The sequence below is a fragment of the Schistocerca serialis genome, chromosome 2 (assembly GCF_023864345.2).
Source record: "Schistocerca serialis cubense isolate TAMUIC-IGC-003099 chromosome 2, iqSchSeri2.2, whole genome shotgun sequence".
Classification (NCBI taxonomy): domain Eukaryota; kingdom Metazoa; phylum Arthropoda; class Insecta; order Orthoptera; family Acrididae; genus Schistocerca; species Schistocerca serialis.
In genome coordinates this window covers 453,721,357-453,740,317 of record NC_064639.1, presented here as the reverse complement: position 1 = coordinate 453,740,317, position 18,961 = coordinate 453,721,357, and the positions used below count along the sequence as shown (strand labels likewise).

General features: G+C 39.6%; 1 protein-coding gene across 2 annotated transcripts in view; it reads right to left on the bottom strand.

Moving 5' to 3' along the window:
• LOC126457339 (ralBP1-associated Eps domain-containing protein 2) overlaps positions 1-18,961 on the bottom strand; it is a 138,671-nt gene that overhangs the window by 108,063 nt on the left and 11,647 nt on the right. The window contains exons 2-3 of one of the 2 annotated variants that reach the window (XM_050093552.1): positions 9,193-9,361; positions 8,769-8,854 (exon numbers count right to left, since the gene is read on the bottom strand). In XM_050093552.1, the coding sequence (XP_049949509.1) occupies positions 8,769-8,854; positions 9,193-9,361 (255 nt within the window). Of the gene's footprint in view, positions 1-8,010; positions 8,384-8,768; positions 8,855-9,192; positions 9,362-18,961 lie in introns of those variants that run through there. The other variant, XM_050093553.1, reaches the window with a different exon arrangement.

Genomic DNA, 18,961 nt, shown 5'->3' with positions numbered 1-18,961 from the left:
TTTACAGACGAATGGAAAAACTAGTAGAAGCCAACCTCGGGGAAGATCAGTTTGGATTCCGTAGAAACACTGGAACACGTGAGGCAATACTGACCTTACGACTTATCTTAGAAGAAAGATTAAGGAAAGGCAAACCTACGTTTCTAGCATTTGTAGACTTAGAGAAAGCTTTTGACAATGTTGACTGGAATACACTCTTTCAAATTCTAAAGGTGGCAGGGGTAAAATACAGGGAGCGAAAGGCTATTTACAATTTGTACAGAAACCAGATGGCAGTTATAAGAGTCGAGGGACATGAAAGGGAAGCAGTGGTTGGGAAGGGAGTAAGACAGGGTTGTAGCCTCTCCCCGATGTTGTTCAATCTGTATATTGACCAAGCAGTAAAGGAAACAAAAGAAAAATTTGGAGTAGGTATTGAAATTCATGGAGGAGAAATAAAAACTTTGAGGTTCGCCGATGACATTGTAATTCTGTCAGAGACAGCAAAGGACTTGGAAGAGCAGTTGAATGGAATGGACAGTGTCTTGAAAGGAGGATATAAGATGAACATCAACAAAAGCAAAACAAGGATAATGGAATGTAGTCTAATTAAGTCGGGTGATGCTGAGGGAATTAGATTAGGAAATGAGGCACTTAAAGTAGTAAAGGAGTTTTGCTATTTGGGGAGCAAAATAACTGATGATGGTCGAAGTAGAGAGGATATAAAATGTAGGCTGGCAATGGCAAGGAAAGCGTTTCTGAAGAAGAGAAATTTGTTAACATCCAGTATTGATTTAAGTGTCAGGAAGTCATTTCTGAAAGTATTTGTATGGAGTGTAGCCATGTATGGAAGTGAAACATGGACGATAAATAGTTTGGACAAGAAGAGAATAGAAGCTTTCGAAATGTGGTGCTACAGAAGAATGCTGAAGATTAGATGGGTAGATCACATAACTAATGAGGAAGTATTGAATAGGATTGGGGAGAAGAGAAGTTTGTGGCACAACTTGACCAGAAGAAGGGATCGGTTGGTAGGACATGTTCTGAGGCATCAAGGGATCACCAATTTAGTATTGGAGGGCAGCGTGGAGGGTAAAAATCGTAGAGGGAGACCAAGAGATGAATACACTAAGCAGATTCAGAAGGATGTAGGTTGCAGTAGGTACTGGGAGATGAAAAAGCTTGCACAGGATAGAGTAGCATGGAGAGCTGCATCAAACCAGTCTCAGGACTGAAGACCACAACAACAACAACAACAACAACAACAACAGTTGAAAATTTCCCAATGGGGACTTATACACGGCTACAATTATAAACGCGCCTTTATTTAGTTTAAGCTCACATGCACATGCTTCTATGTGTTGCTCCACGCAAAATTTTTTAGTTTCCAAATTTTTCACACTATGACTGATTTTAACATATTGTGATGTAAGCTAGACATTGATTGAATTATGAATGTTTGTTGGTGCGGTAAAATCAAAGCACTGAAGTAGAAGTGATAAGGTTAAAAACCTAATGGATATCAGTTGAACTGGCAATAATAAAATAATGTGAGAGAAAGAATCAGGTTATTAAGTGGTTGGAGTCAGTCAAGAGTCACCAAGAGCTCTGCATAGGATGGGGCGATTCCTCTCACAGGCACCCCATCATCCCTGACCCATTGTACCCAGAGTTTTAAACAGGGTAACAATGTCCACCAATCACTGGGGTACAATTCCTAAAATGGAAATTAGGTGTGATGGAAAAAAGGGGGCTAACCACATATAAAAACAATTGAAACAGAGTAAAAGAGGGATGACACAGACAGCTGGCAAAGGAGGTACAGTCGAGGGTCCCTTAAGCCTAGCATGTGGCAGGGGATGCCCCAATATCGTGCTTAGCATGGAGAGCCAAAAGCAGGGAGCATTTGACCAGGATATGAACTACATCTGTAAGGCTTTGCACCCGCAATGTGGGCATGGCTCATTACATAAGATCAAACTGTGGGATAATCTGTAATGATTAATTCAGTGGAAACATACAACATGAATTCCATGTGGGAGAAATGAAAGGAAGAGCATTATTCAGCAGCAGTTCCCTTGACAGTGCAGGGTTCATTGGAGGGCATATAGTCCACCAGATAGTTTTCAATCTCCGAGTGACGAGAGAGTTTATTTAGACCCACAAATCCCCACCTGGGACTGTTAAAGTCAATGTTGGTCAAGTAATCGCTTCTTAAGCCGAACAGTGTGGAAGTTAATTCCCCAGGATATCCACATGATGGTACCCAGAGAAAGGCAATTGAGCAGGCAGGACGACTAAGGTCATAAGAAAATTATAAACAGCTGACACCAGAGTGTGACAAGACTAGCATCAACCAATAGCATGGAGACTGTCGTTTAGTCACTACAAATTGAAACGTGATCACAGGAGGTTTGTTTAATAACTTGTAGGGCCCTGTTAATGGCCACGAGATCCATTACAAAAACACTACCCATTCCTTGCAAATGATGTTCCTGACCAGAGAGAGATGTAATAGATTATCCTGACTTGTCTACAGTTTTAGAACTGCCAGTGTTAATAACAGAAGCACCTTGATACTCTTGAACTGAGAGGAACAGCTGCCGGAATGTCATGGGGGCAACAAACTTTAGGATCTTTAACAGACCAGTCCTAATTCATGGTTGGGGTTTTAACCAAGGGGTTGTGCATGGAAAAATGCAAGGAGTACATTCTAAAGGGGTTAAGCACAGGTCCCAGGAGAAGGTCTCGAGGCACAGTCCAATGGTTATCCTGCTTGAGGGCAGTTGTCAGAGTGTTGATGCCCCTTTATACAAAAACAAGTGGTAAGTTGGATGATTAGGAAACTATTGGATGTTGAAAGTTAAACTGAGCTACAGTTGACAGTTTCAGAACTGAAGAGGTAAGATCCCCACATTGGCAAGGACACTGTCTAGTCTGGAAGGTACCAGTTTCATTCCACAATAATGAACTGGATCCAATTATTTCAAAGCTAAAGGTCCCACTGAGCCATAAACCTGGCACCCATAATCTGATCAGGATGAGACTAGAGCCCAGTAAATATGGAGAAGAGTAGCACGATCTGAACCACACGAGATCTGAGCAAGACAGCAGACAGCATTACACTTTCACATGCTGTTAGTCTTGATTGGAGAAATGTGGGGCAGCCATTCAGACTTTTATTAATGCAGAGTACCAAAAATCGAGGTCATGCAGCATAGTCCAAGTGCTGGGTACCCAAGTATGGTTTCGGCCAGGATAGACTGTGATATGACAGCAATGCATGACTCTTGTATGAGCAGGAGAGAACTGGAAACCATGGGAAAGGGTCCAAGTGGAGACACTTCAGAAGGTGCTTTTGAACTAGCGTTAGGCCACAGCTAGAGATCAGAAACCATACCAAATGCAACAGTCATTGACATACCACATAGGGGTGACTGCCTGTCTGATGAAGGTCACTTACTCACTGATAGCAATGAGGAGGAATGCAACATTCAGCATGAAGGCCTGAGGAATGTATTCTCTTGGACCTAAGAAGAGTTGAGTGACTTATCAATTTTAGCCCAAAACAACGGGTGGGATAAAAACCGATAAATAAAAATAAGTAGGGAGCCTCGAAAGCCCCAGTCATAGAGAATAAATAAAATGTGATGGTGCAACATAATGTCACTTGCCTTATGTGGATCAAAACGAACTGCAATGTGCTGTTTCCATTAAGAAATAGCTAATCAGATTGCTGTTTTCAACCGAACGAGATGGTCAATTGTAGTCATCCCTCCTGGAAACCACACTGACAGGGGGAACAAATAAGTCCACAAGTCCAGAACACAACACAATTGTCAGGTTACCATCCTTTCACGCAATTTTCTGAACATTTTGGTAAGGCTAATCACTTGATAGCTGTCAATGGTCATTGGATTTTTGCCTAGTTTAAGGATAGGGATGCTGATATTATCATGTCACTGCAAAGGGAAAACACTCTCTAGCCAAATATGTTTGAAGACCATAAGCAGATGGAGACCTTGAGTAACATTCAGGTGCTGGATCTTCTAATTATGAATTAAGTCATAGTCTGGGGCCATACTGTGTGCCTGGTCAAGAGCTTGCAGCAGCTCCCAATAAGTGAAAGGTCTTTATATAATTCGGTGTGATGGGGAATGCGAAGGAAGGAGATAAAGAAGGGGGAGATGTCTTCAACTTGTCTGTTATGCATCCGAATGGTATCCCTGCAACATGAGGATAACAACACTGTGATAAAGCAGGTCATAATGTGTTCGGCAAGAACTGACACAGCGGCAGAAGGAAGAGCCCCTTGAAGTTTGTTGACAGTCCAGAAGACTATACAGCTTGGCCCTCGCCTGGGGACAAAATGACATATGTTCTTGAGGAGGAAACACACACTTTTACCATTTCTTCCTACTGCATTTAATTAAACAGCAAGTCTTAGTGTGAAGCTACTTAAAGGTGATGACGGTGCTCTGTGAACAATATTGTTTGAGATGTTGCAGTGCCCTCAAATATGCTGAAAAGTTGTTGCAATGTCTTTGGTCCACCATGGCACCAGCTGGCAGTGATTGGGACCTGTAGAAAGGGGATTAGCAGCTCCAATAGTGCAGCTGATTGCATCAGAGACACCTCCCACAATCTCACAGATGCGATGTGTCAGAAGAAACGAAGGTGACAGAGGCATACATCCGCCAGTCAGCTCTTCAGAAAGCCCAACATGGTAACTGGCCCATCACATGGTGATAAGGTGGTCACAAGAGCACCCGAAAGCAGTCACTGGCACAAAGGTCATCATGTGGTAACCACTGTAGCGAAACCACAAGATTGAGTGAAGAGCTTTTTGGGTCAATAACCAAAAAAAGTGTCATGGACAGCACTGAAGTTGGTAGTAATACCATCATTTGAGGGGAGACAGATCAAAATCAGAAAGCAGCTGGTAAATTGGAAGACAGATGGCATGGTGCTTCTCCACATGATTTACTGCACTGAAATATGCAAGCAGGAGCAACAGGAGAATAGGGGTGAGAGAGGATTATTGGATTACAGTGAACATCTCAAGGTAAGCAGTGCCCTCTGTGGAGGAAGATAAATGTTACAAATGGTGACTACTGGGGTCATTTACACTTGCACTGCTAGTGCTTCTAATGTCGTATGGATGAGATTACACTTACTGACAACATCAGTGCAAACCAATGAATAGACCCCTCCAGATGCTCTCTCAGGACAAGTATGGTGCTGACCAAAAATAACTCAAGGAGTTGGAGAATGGGCACCAGGGAATTGTGTTTCTTGGAAATGAACACACATTAGAACAACAGGAAACTAGTTCTTGTAGTTCCAGCACATGTGAGTAATTTAATGCGTTCCACTGAATTATCACATTAAGTGTGTCCAAGTCAGGAGTGAACAGCCCAGAATGACAGATCAGGCAATAGGATCACTGCCTGTCACCAGTGGCAGTGGAATGAAATCAAGGAACGTTGGTTCTGAGTAAGATGCCATGGGGGGATCTGGTGTCTCCAGACAGAATACTCGGAGAAGCCTTCTCCAAAGACTTTTCTCCCCCCCCTCTTTCTTTCACTACCTTTGGCGTTCCAGAATCTTGTGAGGGCTTATCGGCTGTGGCCATAGGAAAAGAAGAAGAGTGGACAGGTGTGGGACCCACAGTCCATAGCTCCTTAAGCCACTGGCAGGTGTGCACATATTGTAGTGCAGGAAACCCACGAGGGGAGGCCCATCACCTCCCATGGTCTAATTTGTTTACACAATTGCTGTAGTTGATGCTAAGGGAGTAAATATGTCAAGTAGGGCCAATGGTCTGGCCACTGTAGTGGCAAAGGTCGACAACACTGAGACCTGATATAAATTATCATATTTCCACTGAGCTTCAAAATATGAGAGGCAATTGGAAGCCTTCAATTCCTGGATTTTGGATTCTTTCATTAGGGTACCACACTTCAGGGATCAGGGAAGGTGATCATTTCTGCAACTGACAACAGGTAGTACAGTAAATGATGAGTTTTTACGATGTAGTCGACCACAGTCTCCACAAATCAGGTTGCATGCACACCGGGAGGCATATGCCTGAGTGTTGACATTTAAAGCAGAGTGTTGGTATTTAAAGCATCACATTGGGGGTGATAAATACCACTCCACATCACAGCAGTAAACCACGATTTTGATTTCTCTGAAACTGAATTCCTCTCAAAAGCAAGAATTAATGCTCCAGTGTCAACCTTGTTGTCTAGTGGGCCTTGATGTACACAACATATGAAATGGATACCACACTTCTCCAACTAATTGTGAAATCCTCCATCCATCCACAGTGTTAAGTCCCTGGGAAAAAATGGTATCCTGTACCACATATTAGAATTATGTGGCAGTGTGGTAACTTGTACATGACCGAGATTCTTACAAGAGAGTAACACCCGAAGCTGGGTAGGATTCAGCAGTCTGATTAAGACGGATACACTTTGTAATTTATTATGAGAAGAGACTTTCTCAAAAATGTTTTAAATATTCTCTACAAAGAACATTGGCCTAGTACAGAAATGACTATCTGACAGAGTGCAAAATTGGAACTGAGAGGAGTACATTTCTGCAAATTGTGCAGCTTTGCTCCTATGGTGTGAGCAAGGAGGGAATGTTCTTAAGGTTGTAACGATCTGCACTGAAGTAGTCTGGTTTGTCCGGAGAGACTACTGGAGCCTCACAGCCACCAGCTGATAGTTTTCCGGTGCCCCCAAACTGACAGGCACATACACACAATCTCCTCGGCATGCATGGAGAGGTAACAATTCAACCATCGACAATACATTCCTTGCTTAATCAGGGGGCTATCACCAGAAAGGCACCTGAGCAACCCTTACATGGACTGTCTACCACACTGGCTATTGGGCGACCTTTCCCACGCATGCCACACTTAGTTAAAATATTTAACTGAAACAGGTAGTGCAAAATAATGAAACAATATGGGAAACACCATAATCATCCTATGAGGAAGCTAGGTTGACAGCATGGAATCTGTTCTAGGGACAAAATCTGAGAAAAGGTATAGTCAGAGAGTAAGACTGCAATGGGCTAGGTCACTGTGCCTGTGTACTCACGAAACTAGGCAAGACCCTTGGGGGCACTACTGTGAGATTAATGTTTATACAACTATGATTTCAGAGTTCAGCTTGATATGAACTCATTTTATCTGCATCTCAATGATCAACTTCGTTGTGCCAATAGAAGTCGGTGTTAGTTTAACTAGACACAAGTCTCACACTACACATTTAAAAGAACATTTTTGTTTTTAATCATAGCTGCAGTTATTTTCATGTATATAGAATTAATTTACTTTGTAACAGATATGAGATTGCTCCACCACTAACTTCATTAAACCTTAAAATTGCTACTGGAGGAGCACATAGTAGACTGAATATTTAACCCATGCACCAAAAATTAAAAATTATTCATAAGCTGGAAATTCAACACATTCAATTCATTATCCACAGTTTTTCTGTCATAATATGCTATACAAGGTTTATCTCCTGTAGGCTAATTAGAAGATGATGACTGGTAGCAGTGCTTGCAATAATGGAAGGATTCAACAATCAGCAACAACACACACACATACACATGCACACACAGAAACAGCCACTGTTACCTACAGGTACTATGGCCTGATACTGAATACGTCTGGGGTTGCAGTCAGGCCTTAGAGCACAGAGACAACAGTGGCCGTGCGTGCGTGTGAGATGTACATCTGACAAAAGGCTTAGTTCAATAGCTAACTATACCTAGCAGTCTTTTTTCACTATAACTACCCACCTGGCACTCAATGCTTCATTTTTGTGGTGAGCAGCAATACATTATTGTTGCTCCGTCTCAACTACTTAAAGAAACAAATCCTATGCTACACAATTCCAATAAGCTCAAAGCTGTGGTTGTGGTTTTGTAGCTCCACAGAAAAATGCTTAATAAAATAAATGTCTTAAGTGCTTCAGTTAGCATTTACTTATGTTTTTCATTGGTACTCACAGTTCACACAGTTTTCAAGCAGTTGCACATAAAGTATCCTTGTCATTAGTCTATGTAGGTACACAGAAGGGAAGCAAACAACACAGAAAATGAAGCAGTTCTAATAAAAACAGCACAATAACCGAGAAAACTGTTCCTGGAGCTTTGATATATCTGATAGTCGCAGAGAAAGCTCTATGTAGGATGGATTCACCTACTTGGGACACGTTATGGGCAATTTTTCTTTCTTATAAATGAGGAAAGTATAATAAAGGTTATATCCTTTGCTCACAAAGAGCTTTTTCTGTTCTGGGTCTTGAATGAATTGTGACATAAGTCACAACTGGAACAACTCACAACTACACATAGCATCCAAAATTTCCAAGAAATCTCACAATATAAATTCCCTCTACAATCCCCTGCCCCTCAGGGAGGTTGTTCCAGTACAGTGTCACATATCTCTTAAGATCCAGTCAACACTAAAGTTGCAGTGACACTCTGAATAATGACAAATAAGTGTTTCACAAAGATCCTGACTTTATTCACCCATATAGAATTTGTAGTATATTCTTCACAGATGTATTATTAATACCACAAATGCTGTAACAATTTAAGATAAGCTGAAAAAGGTGCAAATAATGCACAGAGAAATACAATAGAACATTTTTTGTGTAATGTTAACACATTATATTATAGAACAACTCTGAAGTGCCTGTTTTCCATACAAATGTTATGCTGACAACACAGACAGTAATATGATGCCAGGCTATCTCACTAACCTGATTCAGACTTCTATCAGTGTCACTGAGCTGTATTAAGTCAGGGCTGCCTGCACTCTGATTAACATGGCATCTCTCCCACTTCTCTATGAAAAAAAGGTACAAAAATATTATTGAAGAATATTTTCAACTGAAACTTCAGTTCCAACTACAAATAATATTTGTAGAAAACAATCACTAAGTAGAAACAGATATTACAGACCTCATTTATAGTACTCTTATAAATATGTATCTAATACAAATCTCCACAATTAAATTACTGAACAATTAATCACCATTTACAAACAGATTTACACACACAGGCAAGAGATGGGGAGGAAGAGAATGAGGGTGGTTGAATGAAGTGAGGAGGAGGAGGAGGAAGAGAGAGAGAGAGAGAGAGAGAGAGAGAGAGAGAGAGAGAGAGAGAATGTATAAACCTCACCCATGCTGTTGTTTCTTGTGAAGCGAGGTAAAGGTACATCTAAGTTAGTTTGAAATAATTCTGGACGAATTGGTAACCCTGCCTGGAATGCGGCAATAAGCTTCAGTGTCCAGTAGAACTGTCGGCGCTCCAAATAATTACTTCTTCCAACTCCACATATGTCTGTAATCTGGAAAGAATTAGGGATAGAGTTCACTACTGCCTTCACAAATAAAGTTATTTACTCATAATAAATCACAATGATGCAAAATTCACAGGGAAAAATATGCAAAATATGAATCTTTAAATACTATTACAAATACAGAAAGTTTACAGAAAACCTGAAATGGACTTTATGAATATTTTTACTCGTAATGAAATTTGCTTTTCTTGTTCCAGTACTGACAAGTAAGCACTTCACCTTTATCATTTTAACTCCTGCTATTAGTTTCACAGTGTTTTCATAAAAATTCGGACTATGTAATGCAATGCTTAAATTACTTTTTCAGAACACCAGTATCTAGTACTTTTAATGTATGTCACGGCAGCAAGGACATCACCTTATTTGCATAGTGCTAAGTATTATCCTAATTCTAGATTATATCAAATTCTCTTCAATTCTGCTCGCTTTTCCCATATTACAATTTTTGTAAAAATTTCACGTATTAAATATTGTGTCATAACAGAACCATCAATTACAAACTATTCATTTGTTTCCATGCCATGCTCCAACATGAAAATCACATATTTTCTTTCAAGAGCTTTACTTACAATAACAAATTAATAGAGATACAGTATTTATTCACTCGTTCATTGTGTTCCTTAGATCCCATCAAGCTGTGAACCTTCTTGAATGTGAAATGAGTCTACAAATATGTTAACGCATATACAGTATCAGTTACTAACTACCACACGCTGCTTAATATTACTGTGCTCACACCATCTAAATGTAGCCTAATAATTTAGGAGGAAAATTGCTGTTTTGGAACATGTACATATTACTCTGCAATTCACACTTACGTGTTTTGCAGTTTCAGACACTTACTCTACGATTCCACTTTCAAATAGCACATCTGAGAAACAAACACCTATATATTTCTGTGTGAGCTGAGATTTATCTTATCACAACAGCCACTGCACTCTATGTAGGCAGGAGTCAAAATGTTTTAGCTTTTGGAGTAGTAAGTTTGTTACTGTAATTTTGTGAAAAATCTCACTGCAACTAAAAACTCCTTTCTTATAATGGTTAACAACCAATACTTGCTTAACACAGCCATGACATCTATTTCCTGTTTGGTGATAATACAATCTCCCATTTTTTGAAACTTGACAATGTCCTATATCAATCCTATCTGGTAAGGGTCCCATAATGCACAACAATACTCCAGAAGACAGTGAAAAAGTGTAATGTAGGCAGTCTCTTTAGCTGATTTGTTGCACTTTCTGTGCGTTCTGACAATAAAACAGTCTTTGGTTCCCCTTCTTCATAACATATTCTATATTATGGAACCAATTTAAGCAGTCTGTAATTGTAATCCATAAATATTTATCAACAACCTTTAAATTTGTGTTATTTGTTGTCTAACTGAAATTTAAGATTTTTTTTAGTACTAATGTGAATGATCTCACACGTTTCACTGTTCAGGTTCAAAATGCCACAGCAAGTAGGTATCTTGCTTAAATCATTTTGTAATTTGTTTCGATCTGATGACTTCACTAGATGGCAAAAAAATTGTATCACCTGTGACAAGGGCTAGTCAAATTGTCTCCTAAACAGAACTTGGTGCTTCCCCATTTCTAGTAAACAGCTACTCTTTGTCTTCCATTAGAAGCTTAACATTTATTTTCTTACACAGGTATTTTTCAAAGAAAGTACTTTTTACACTTGTAATGTCACAGACCTGTTTACAGTACATTATTACATTTCTTGTAATGTTGCAGTAGAGCACTAACTGAAGCAGCACATTTATTTTTAATTTTTTTTTAACTGTTAAGAGTTCACAGTTTCTAGGTTTTCGTCCAATGACACCTCATTTAAATTCTTTGGACCAGCGTAACTAGCTCCACTCTGGATCCTAGAGTGAGTGAGAGAGAGAGAGAGAGAGAGAGAGAGAGAGAGAGAGAGAGAGAGAGAGAGAGAGAGACTAAGGCCTTTTGGACCAAAAGCTTAGTCTTTTTGTTGTGCCTATCTACGACTCAGCTTTTCTGCTATTTAGTGAGCAACAACTTTCCAACTTCCCTTTTCATAATATTGTTACATTCCATCCAGGATTTTCCACTGTTTGAAAATATTTGTGTGTCCTTTATAGTGACTGTACAAACTGAACTTCCAATGAATCTACCTAAAGTCATTAAGCAGCAAATGTATTTGTTAGTGAGTGTGAGGGTTCAGTATCCCTCAAGAAGCCTTTGCAAGATGTACTGTTATCTATTTTACACAATATTCTTACTGCTCACTTCTGCTGCATGAATACATTATTTACTTTAGGTACACTGCTAGAACAGATAATCCATGTGACAACAGGGACTGAAGATATGCAAAATAAGCAAACACTCTTGTCCTTGGGTCAACACAATGAGAGATACTGCTAAGAGGAAAACATGCTTATCTGCACTTTTCAATTGGATCAGTTTTCCATTTTAACTTGTTATCTGATTGGCCCCTGAAGGAATTTTCCGTACAGTGTATGACCATTAATATCTACTTCTTGAGCCAGCAGGTTACTTTTGCTTGTCAAACTGAATATGAGAGATTACAGCTTAAAGTATTTGCTGTGGGCAAATTTTGACCATTTCAGAAAAATATTTGAGTTGTTTCTCAAATTTGAGCTTTGACCTTTGCTTAATATGCTGGCATCATAAGCAAACATCACTTTTTTTTTTTTTTTTTTTTTGACCATCCTTTAAAGTCACTGGCAGATAATTTATATACGTTAGGAATTAGAGCAGATTCTGTATGGAGCCTTGTGAGACCCTGGATGTAATGATTCTCCATTCCAAAATTAGTTTAATTCCTGTTACACAATCCGTCAAAGTGACATTGCTTTCTGTTATGAATGTAATAATCCACCCATGCAAGATGTATGTCATTAATGCTGACCAATGCTGTTTTCCAAATGGAATTTTGTGGCATCATACTGTCAGGATAGCTTTCCTTGTTTAGCCTTTCCCAAACCTCATTTATGAGGTATTTTATATCATTTTATGTGGAGAATCCAACATAATAGTTAAACTGAGAAGCAGTTAACAGAAGACTTAGTTAATATTTTATAATAACATACATTCTCACAAGAATTTGGCAAAAAAACTGGAAGAACTGAAATGAGTCTGCAATTAATGGTGGTCTTCTTACCTCCAATTTTATGCAAGTGTGTTACTACAACATATTTAAGTATGTCAGGAAATATGCCAGAGTCAAGGAATGAGTAAACAGATAGCTTAAAGGCAGTTCTATTTGCCATCACAAGATTTTTATAGTCTCCCAAAAACTGTTGTAACTATCATAATTAGTGACTCACCTGATGAATTCGTAACTGCCTCAGGGACTGCATTTTAAAACTAATGTGTCTGGTAGTAAATGAAGTGCCTGACAAACAAAAACTAATGCACCTTTGTTTCCAGAATGAGATTTTCACTCTGCAGCGGAGACTGTGCCGGACAAGACTCAAGTTCGAGTCTCGGTCCGGCATACAGTTCTAATCTGCCAGGAAGTTTCACCTTTGTTTGGTTGATACTTAATGAGTAAGTAATCATTGAATCTGGTTCAAAAATTCTTTCTCTGTCATGGTTTTCACGAAAGCAATTGTTTGGAAACTAAATTTCACTTTCACACTGCTTTTACTAAAAACTGTGCATTTGTGGAAGTTTGCTCCACCAGTAATATTTGACATTTTAGTATATAGACTATTCTACCATAAGCAATGACTATATTTTACTTCTCACACCATGTCTTTGGCCACAAATCAAAACATACTGGGCCACAGGTTCGATACCAGCTGCATCTTAAATTTTGGATAAAAGTAATCAGCAGTGGCAATCAATGACTTTCAGCACAAAGAGTCACCTTTTTTCTGCCAAAGGCCTTGCAAAGAGAGCAGAGGAGTGAACAGATGTTCAGGACACTGTCTTGCATTTAAAAGTGGACAACTGACTCTAAAAGGAGGAAGAATCAGCAGTAATCTGTGGTTTGAGGAGGCAAAAGGCAATAGAAACCACTGCGTAAAAGACACAATGTGCGTCCACATGACATGTGGTCTGTAACTGAAAAAAAAAAAAAAAAAAAAAATCATGATGATCTCTCCACTGAAAAAAATATTCTGGATTAGTCTCATATTCATATCTCCAGGCAGAGCCTGATAAAAGGGAGGTAACCAAGAGAATAAGATTGCTGAAGCAACAAATGGTTAACATTCCATGAGTCAGGTAGTGGAATATTGGAAGTCAAAGCGTGAGGAAGGTTATAAAATATGAAAAGGGAAAAACAAAGTCCAAGTTAAATATAGTGGGAGTCAGCAAGGGCACTCACACCTAGAGGGAGGGTGGGGTGGGGGGAGTAGTTACATGTTTTTCTTTCTGTAAAATGATTTAAAAGCCAATATGGTGCAAGTTTTTAACAGTGTCAGAACTGGAACTTTTTTATGGCAACTTACATAATGTCATTCGTCTTCCAAAATATTAAAAATACTCCACACCCCATGCAACACCTCATGGCCTGGTTCTGTGTGGTTGATGTCAAACCATTCAGCAATATTTTCTTTGTCAACAGTGTCACACACTGGAGTACATTTCAAAACTGCAGCTAATGTTATTAAGAAACAGTCTTCTTCATTGATGGAATTACTGATTTCATCAATTTTAAGGTTAATGTTCTTCCACAACTTGGCTATGGTTGATTGTTTTAGCTAATACTTCCACCTTTCGCCTTTGACACTTAATAAATTGCATCTAGTACAGTTAATTGTGTCCAAAATGTTTGAAGACTGCTACTCTCACCAATGACAGGGTGTACACAAGGACAAGAAAAAAAAATTCTCAGGTTTTTCCCAGATTTCCCTGTTAAAAACACACTCTTCAGGATGAAAATGCACTTTTTCTGGATGACAGTACACTATACCCTGTGTTAAAGTATAATTTTTTTGTGTGTTAAGTGACTATATTGTTCCCCTCAGAGCTGTAAAATGTATCAGTCCTTTGAATGGCAAAGGTTTTATACACTGGCGTAGAACTTCCCAGCACTACCAGCAAAAAACAACACAGTTTGGAAATATCTTTAATGCATAACTATTTACATTGATTATTTTGGTATTTCGAAAGTATAAATATGAGTTCATAAGAAGTGCGATGCTCATGCTATGATACAGAAACAGAGACCTTAGTAGTGCTCCGAGTGGCCTGGCAGTGAACTTTGAATTCAGACACTTATCAGAACACAATCTGCAATATTTTCCCGCGACCTGTTAGAAAAGTAAACAGTTGTGACGTCATGCTCATCAAAATAGTTTGTTGTTATGTAGTATTGCAAAGTCTTTGTCCTAAAGCCTTGCACATATTTTGCTGTTGACAGACACTTGTGCTGTCTGTGCAAACTAAGTTGACACTCAGCACCAGAGGCTATTGGGAACAACCCAAAAGGCATTTTGTATTTATGGTCACTCTCATCGTCACTGGACGAAGTGTCAACTCTTAGTTTGCACAGACAGTATGTGCACTGTGTTTTGTTGTTGTAAAGAGCATATGTTCTTTGCAACCAAAGTTTTATTTTCATGTTATTCTCTCATTTATATTTTACTGCTGCAGTATGATTCTGCAGTAGTGGGCTAAAGTCAAATTCTTTGTTAGAGTATCAGTTCTTACCAGTCAAAATTATAGTAATTCAACTGAAACTTAAAATAATGAAAAATTCTGGGAATCCTAAAAAATTCACATGTATTACCAGGATGAAAAAACTCCCAGGTTTTTCTCATGTTTCCCAGTTGTCCCGGGTCATATAAACACTGAATAAGTTTCCGTAGCAGACTTCCTCTCTAAATTTTCTTCATGGGAGCAATAACATCCTAATCCACTGGCTGTATTAATGCTAGAACCATGGTTGGGTCACTCGTGACTCACTTCTTAATTCTGTCTTTTGTCGCTCTTTTACATTGTTGCCTAGAGTGCTGAGTTTCTGTGACTTTTTATGAAATAAGGTTATTAGCAGCAGTTCTACTTAATTTTACATTTTATGGGGAACCTTAAAAGAGAAATACGAATATTCACATAGAACCGCAATGGGGCACTTCTGACCCCCTCAGCTGCAGCCACTATAACAATTACATTTTTCACGTAGCTTCCTGCTTATTGTTAAAATGTGTGTGGTCAACAATGGCAAAACTCCCTTTTATCTCATTGCCAGACAACGTTGCTCTTTTTTTGCAGAAGGTGAGAAGAGGGAGAGCAGGTTGAAACGCATCTACATCTACATCCATACTCCGCAAGCCACCTGACGGTGTGTGGCGGAGGGTACCTCTATCGGTTCTCCCTTCTATTCCATTCTCGTACTGTTCGTGGAAAGAAGGATTCTCGGTATGCCTCCGTGTGGGCTCTAATCTCTCTGATTTTATCCTCATGGTCTCTTCGCGAGATATACGTAGGAGGGAGCAATATACTGCTTGACTCTTTGGTGAAGGTATGTTCTCGAATCTTTGACAAAAGCCCGTACCGAGCTACTGAGCATCTCTCCTGCAGAGTCTTCCACTGGAGTTTATCTATCATCTCCGTAACACTTTCGCGATTACTAAATGATCCTGTAACGAAGCGCGCTGCTCTCCGTTGGATCTTCTCTATATCTTCTATCAACCCTATCTGGTACGGATCCCACACTGCTGAGCAGTATTCAAGCAGTGGGCGAACAAGCGTACTGTAACCTACTTCCTTTGTTTTCAGATTGCATTTCCTTAGGATTCTTCCAATGAATCTCAGTCTGGCATCTGCTTTACCGACGATCAACATTATATGATCATTCCATTTTAAATCACTCCTAATGCGTACTTCCAGATAATTTATGGTATTAACTGCTTCCAGTTGCTGACCTGCTATTTTGTAGCTAAATGATAAAGGATCTATCTTTCTGTGTATTCGCAGCACATTACACTTGCCTACATTGAGATTCAATTGCCATTCCCTGAACCAAGCGTCAATTCGCTGCAAAACCTCCTGCATTTCCGTACAATTTTCCATTGTTACAACCTCTCGATACACCACAGCATCATCTGCAAAAAGCCTCAGTGAACTTCCGATGTCATCCACAAGGTCATTTATGTATATTGTGAATAGCAACGGTCCTATGACACTCCCCTGCGGCACACCTGAAATCACTCTTACTTCGGAAGACTTCTCTCCATTGAGAATGACATGCTGCGTCCTGTTATCTAGGAACTCCTCAATCCAATCACACAATTGGTCTGATAGTCCATATGCTCTTACTTTGTTCATTAAACGACTGTGGGGAACTGTACCAAACGCCTTGCGGAAGTCAAGAAACACTGCATCTACCTGTGAACCCGTATCTATGGCCCTCTGAGTCTCGTGGACAAATAGCGCGAGCTGGGTTTCACATGACCATCTTTTTCGAAACCCATGCTGATTCCTACAGAGTAGATTTCTAGTCTCCAGAAAAGTCATTATACTCGAACACAATACGTGTTCCAAAATTCTACAACTGATCGAAGTTAGAGATATAGGTCTATAGTTCTGCACATCTGCTCGACGTCCCTTCTTGGAAACGGGGATGACCTGTGCCCTTTTCCAATCCTTTGGAACGCTACGCTCTTCTAGAGACCTACGGTACACCACTGCAAGAAGGGGGGCAAGTTCCTTCGCGTACTCTGTGTAAAATCGAACTGGTATCCCATCACGTCCAGCGGCCTTTCCTCTTCTGAGCGATTTTAATTGTTTCTCTATCCCTCTGTCGTCTATTTCGATATCTACCATTTTGTCATCTGTGCGACAATCTAGAGAAGGAACTACAGTGCAATCTTCCTCTGTGAAACAACTTTGGAAAAAGACATTTAGTATTTTGGCCTTTAGTCTGTCATCCTGTGTTTCAGTACCATTTTGGTCACAGAGTGTCTGGACATTTTGTTTTGATCCACCTACCGCTTTGACATAAGACCAAAATTTCTTAGGATTTTCTGCCAAGTCAGTACATAGAACTTTACTTTCGAAATATTCCTGCCGAAATATGGCCTAGTCAGAATGTTTCGTCGGCGTATCCAACGCATCTGACCGTGTATGCAAGTTCTGCACAGTCAGTGCTGTATTTCATTAAATTCGGTTTTAGTAATGCATTCTAACTGTGTAAATGGTGCTTGCATCATACAAATTTATTAGGGCCAAATGTCTATGAACAGAGGAGGGCATTATAAATGCCTTAAATGAGATTTTGGATCGTGCATCTGAGGGCTAGCTACCGGAGCCTCCATCTGAAGAAGAATCTCCACCACCTGTAGTTACAGATTTTTCATCAGATGATGTTACTCCTCAGGATGTCCTACTGAATATTGATGAGGGAGGAATACATGTTTGTTTGTGTGTTTTTATAATAATTATTGTTTATGGATGTGCTGCATAGACAGAGATTTCAATTGCAACACATACGGTTATACGTCGTTGCTTTCTTGAGTTTTTACATGTCTTACAATGCATTTATGAAGGTGTGTTTTTTGTTCTAATATTCCACAAAATATTGAATAACAATATGTAATGTAATACTAATTACTACTGTTACAGGAACAGCTGCCAAAAAGGATAGGTCAACTTGTGGCTGTAGGCATCGTGAACAATGAAATGACTGAGGCTGTGGACTATTTCAGTGTCCTTCAGGTAGAATATTGTAGCACCAGATGGAACAACCTGGAGAGTGGGAGTTATAGGTGACTGTTTAGCTGGCAGATATGGACAACAGAATGTTTTTAAAGACCACACAGGACCATCTCCACATGGAATAGATAAATAAATAAAACCATGAATGAGAACTGCTACAGTGCAGGGGTCAAATGAGTGGACTATGAACAGTGAAGCTTTTATAGCTATATCGTACATCTGTGGTGCTATAGTAGGAAAATGCTTATAACTAGACACATTGTGGTCAATGAAGTGGCGAAATAATTTTGTGAAGTCAACAATGGCTCGTGACAGATTCAGAGAGATAATGTGTTATCTCAGATTTGACACTAGATCCACAAGATCAGAACAACTGAAAGAAGACAAGTTTGCTTTGGTATCAGAAATCTGGTATGCGAATGCACAATGTAGCTACAAACTGGGTCCATATATAACAATCAACGAACACCTTCTTCCGTCAAAGTGCCACCGCAGATTCACACAGTTCACGGCCTCAAAACCAGACAAATATGGGCACAACTATTGGATGGCAGTAGATAGAGACTCCAAATATATTGTGAATGCTTTCCCTTATCCAGGAAAGGATGACTGTAGGCCGATTTTGTTGTGGAAAAATTGATGCAATCTTACCTCAATAAAGGAAGATATGTCACCTGTGACAATTTTTTCACCTCCTTGGCTCTCTCTGTAACCTCAAAAGCAAATGCTACAAGTCTAGTGGGCATCATAAATCATTCTCACAACGAAATTCCAGGCTCTATCAAGAAGGCAAAAGATGTGTTATACAGCGCATCAGTGTTGAAGAAGAATGATACCACACTGACAGTTTACCAGGGAAAGAACAACAAGAATATCCTGATTCTTGGCACTATGCTCCTCATGTTAAAATTGAAGATGGTTTGAAAAATAA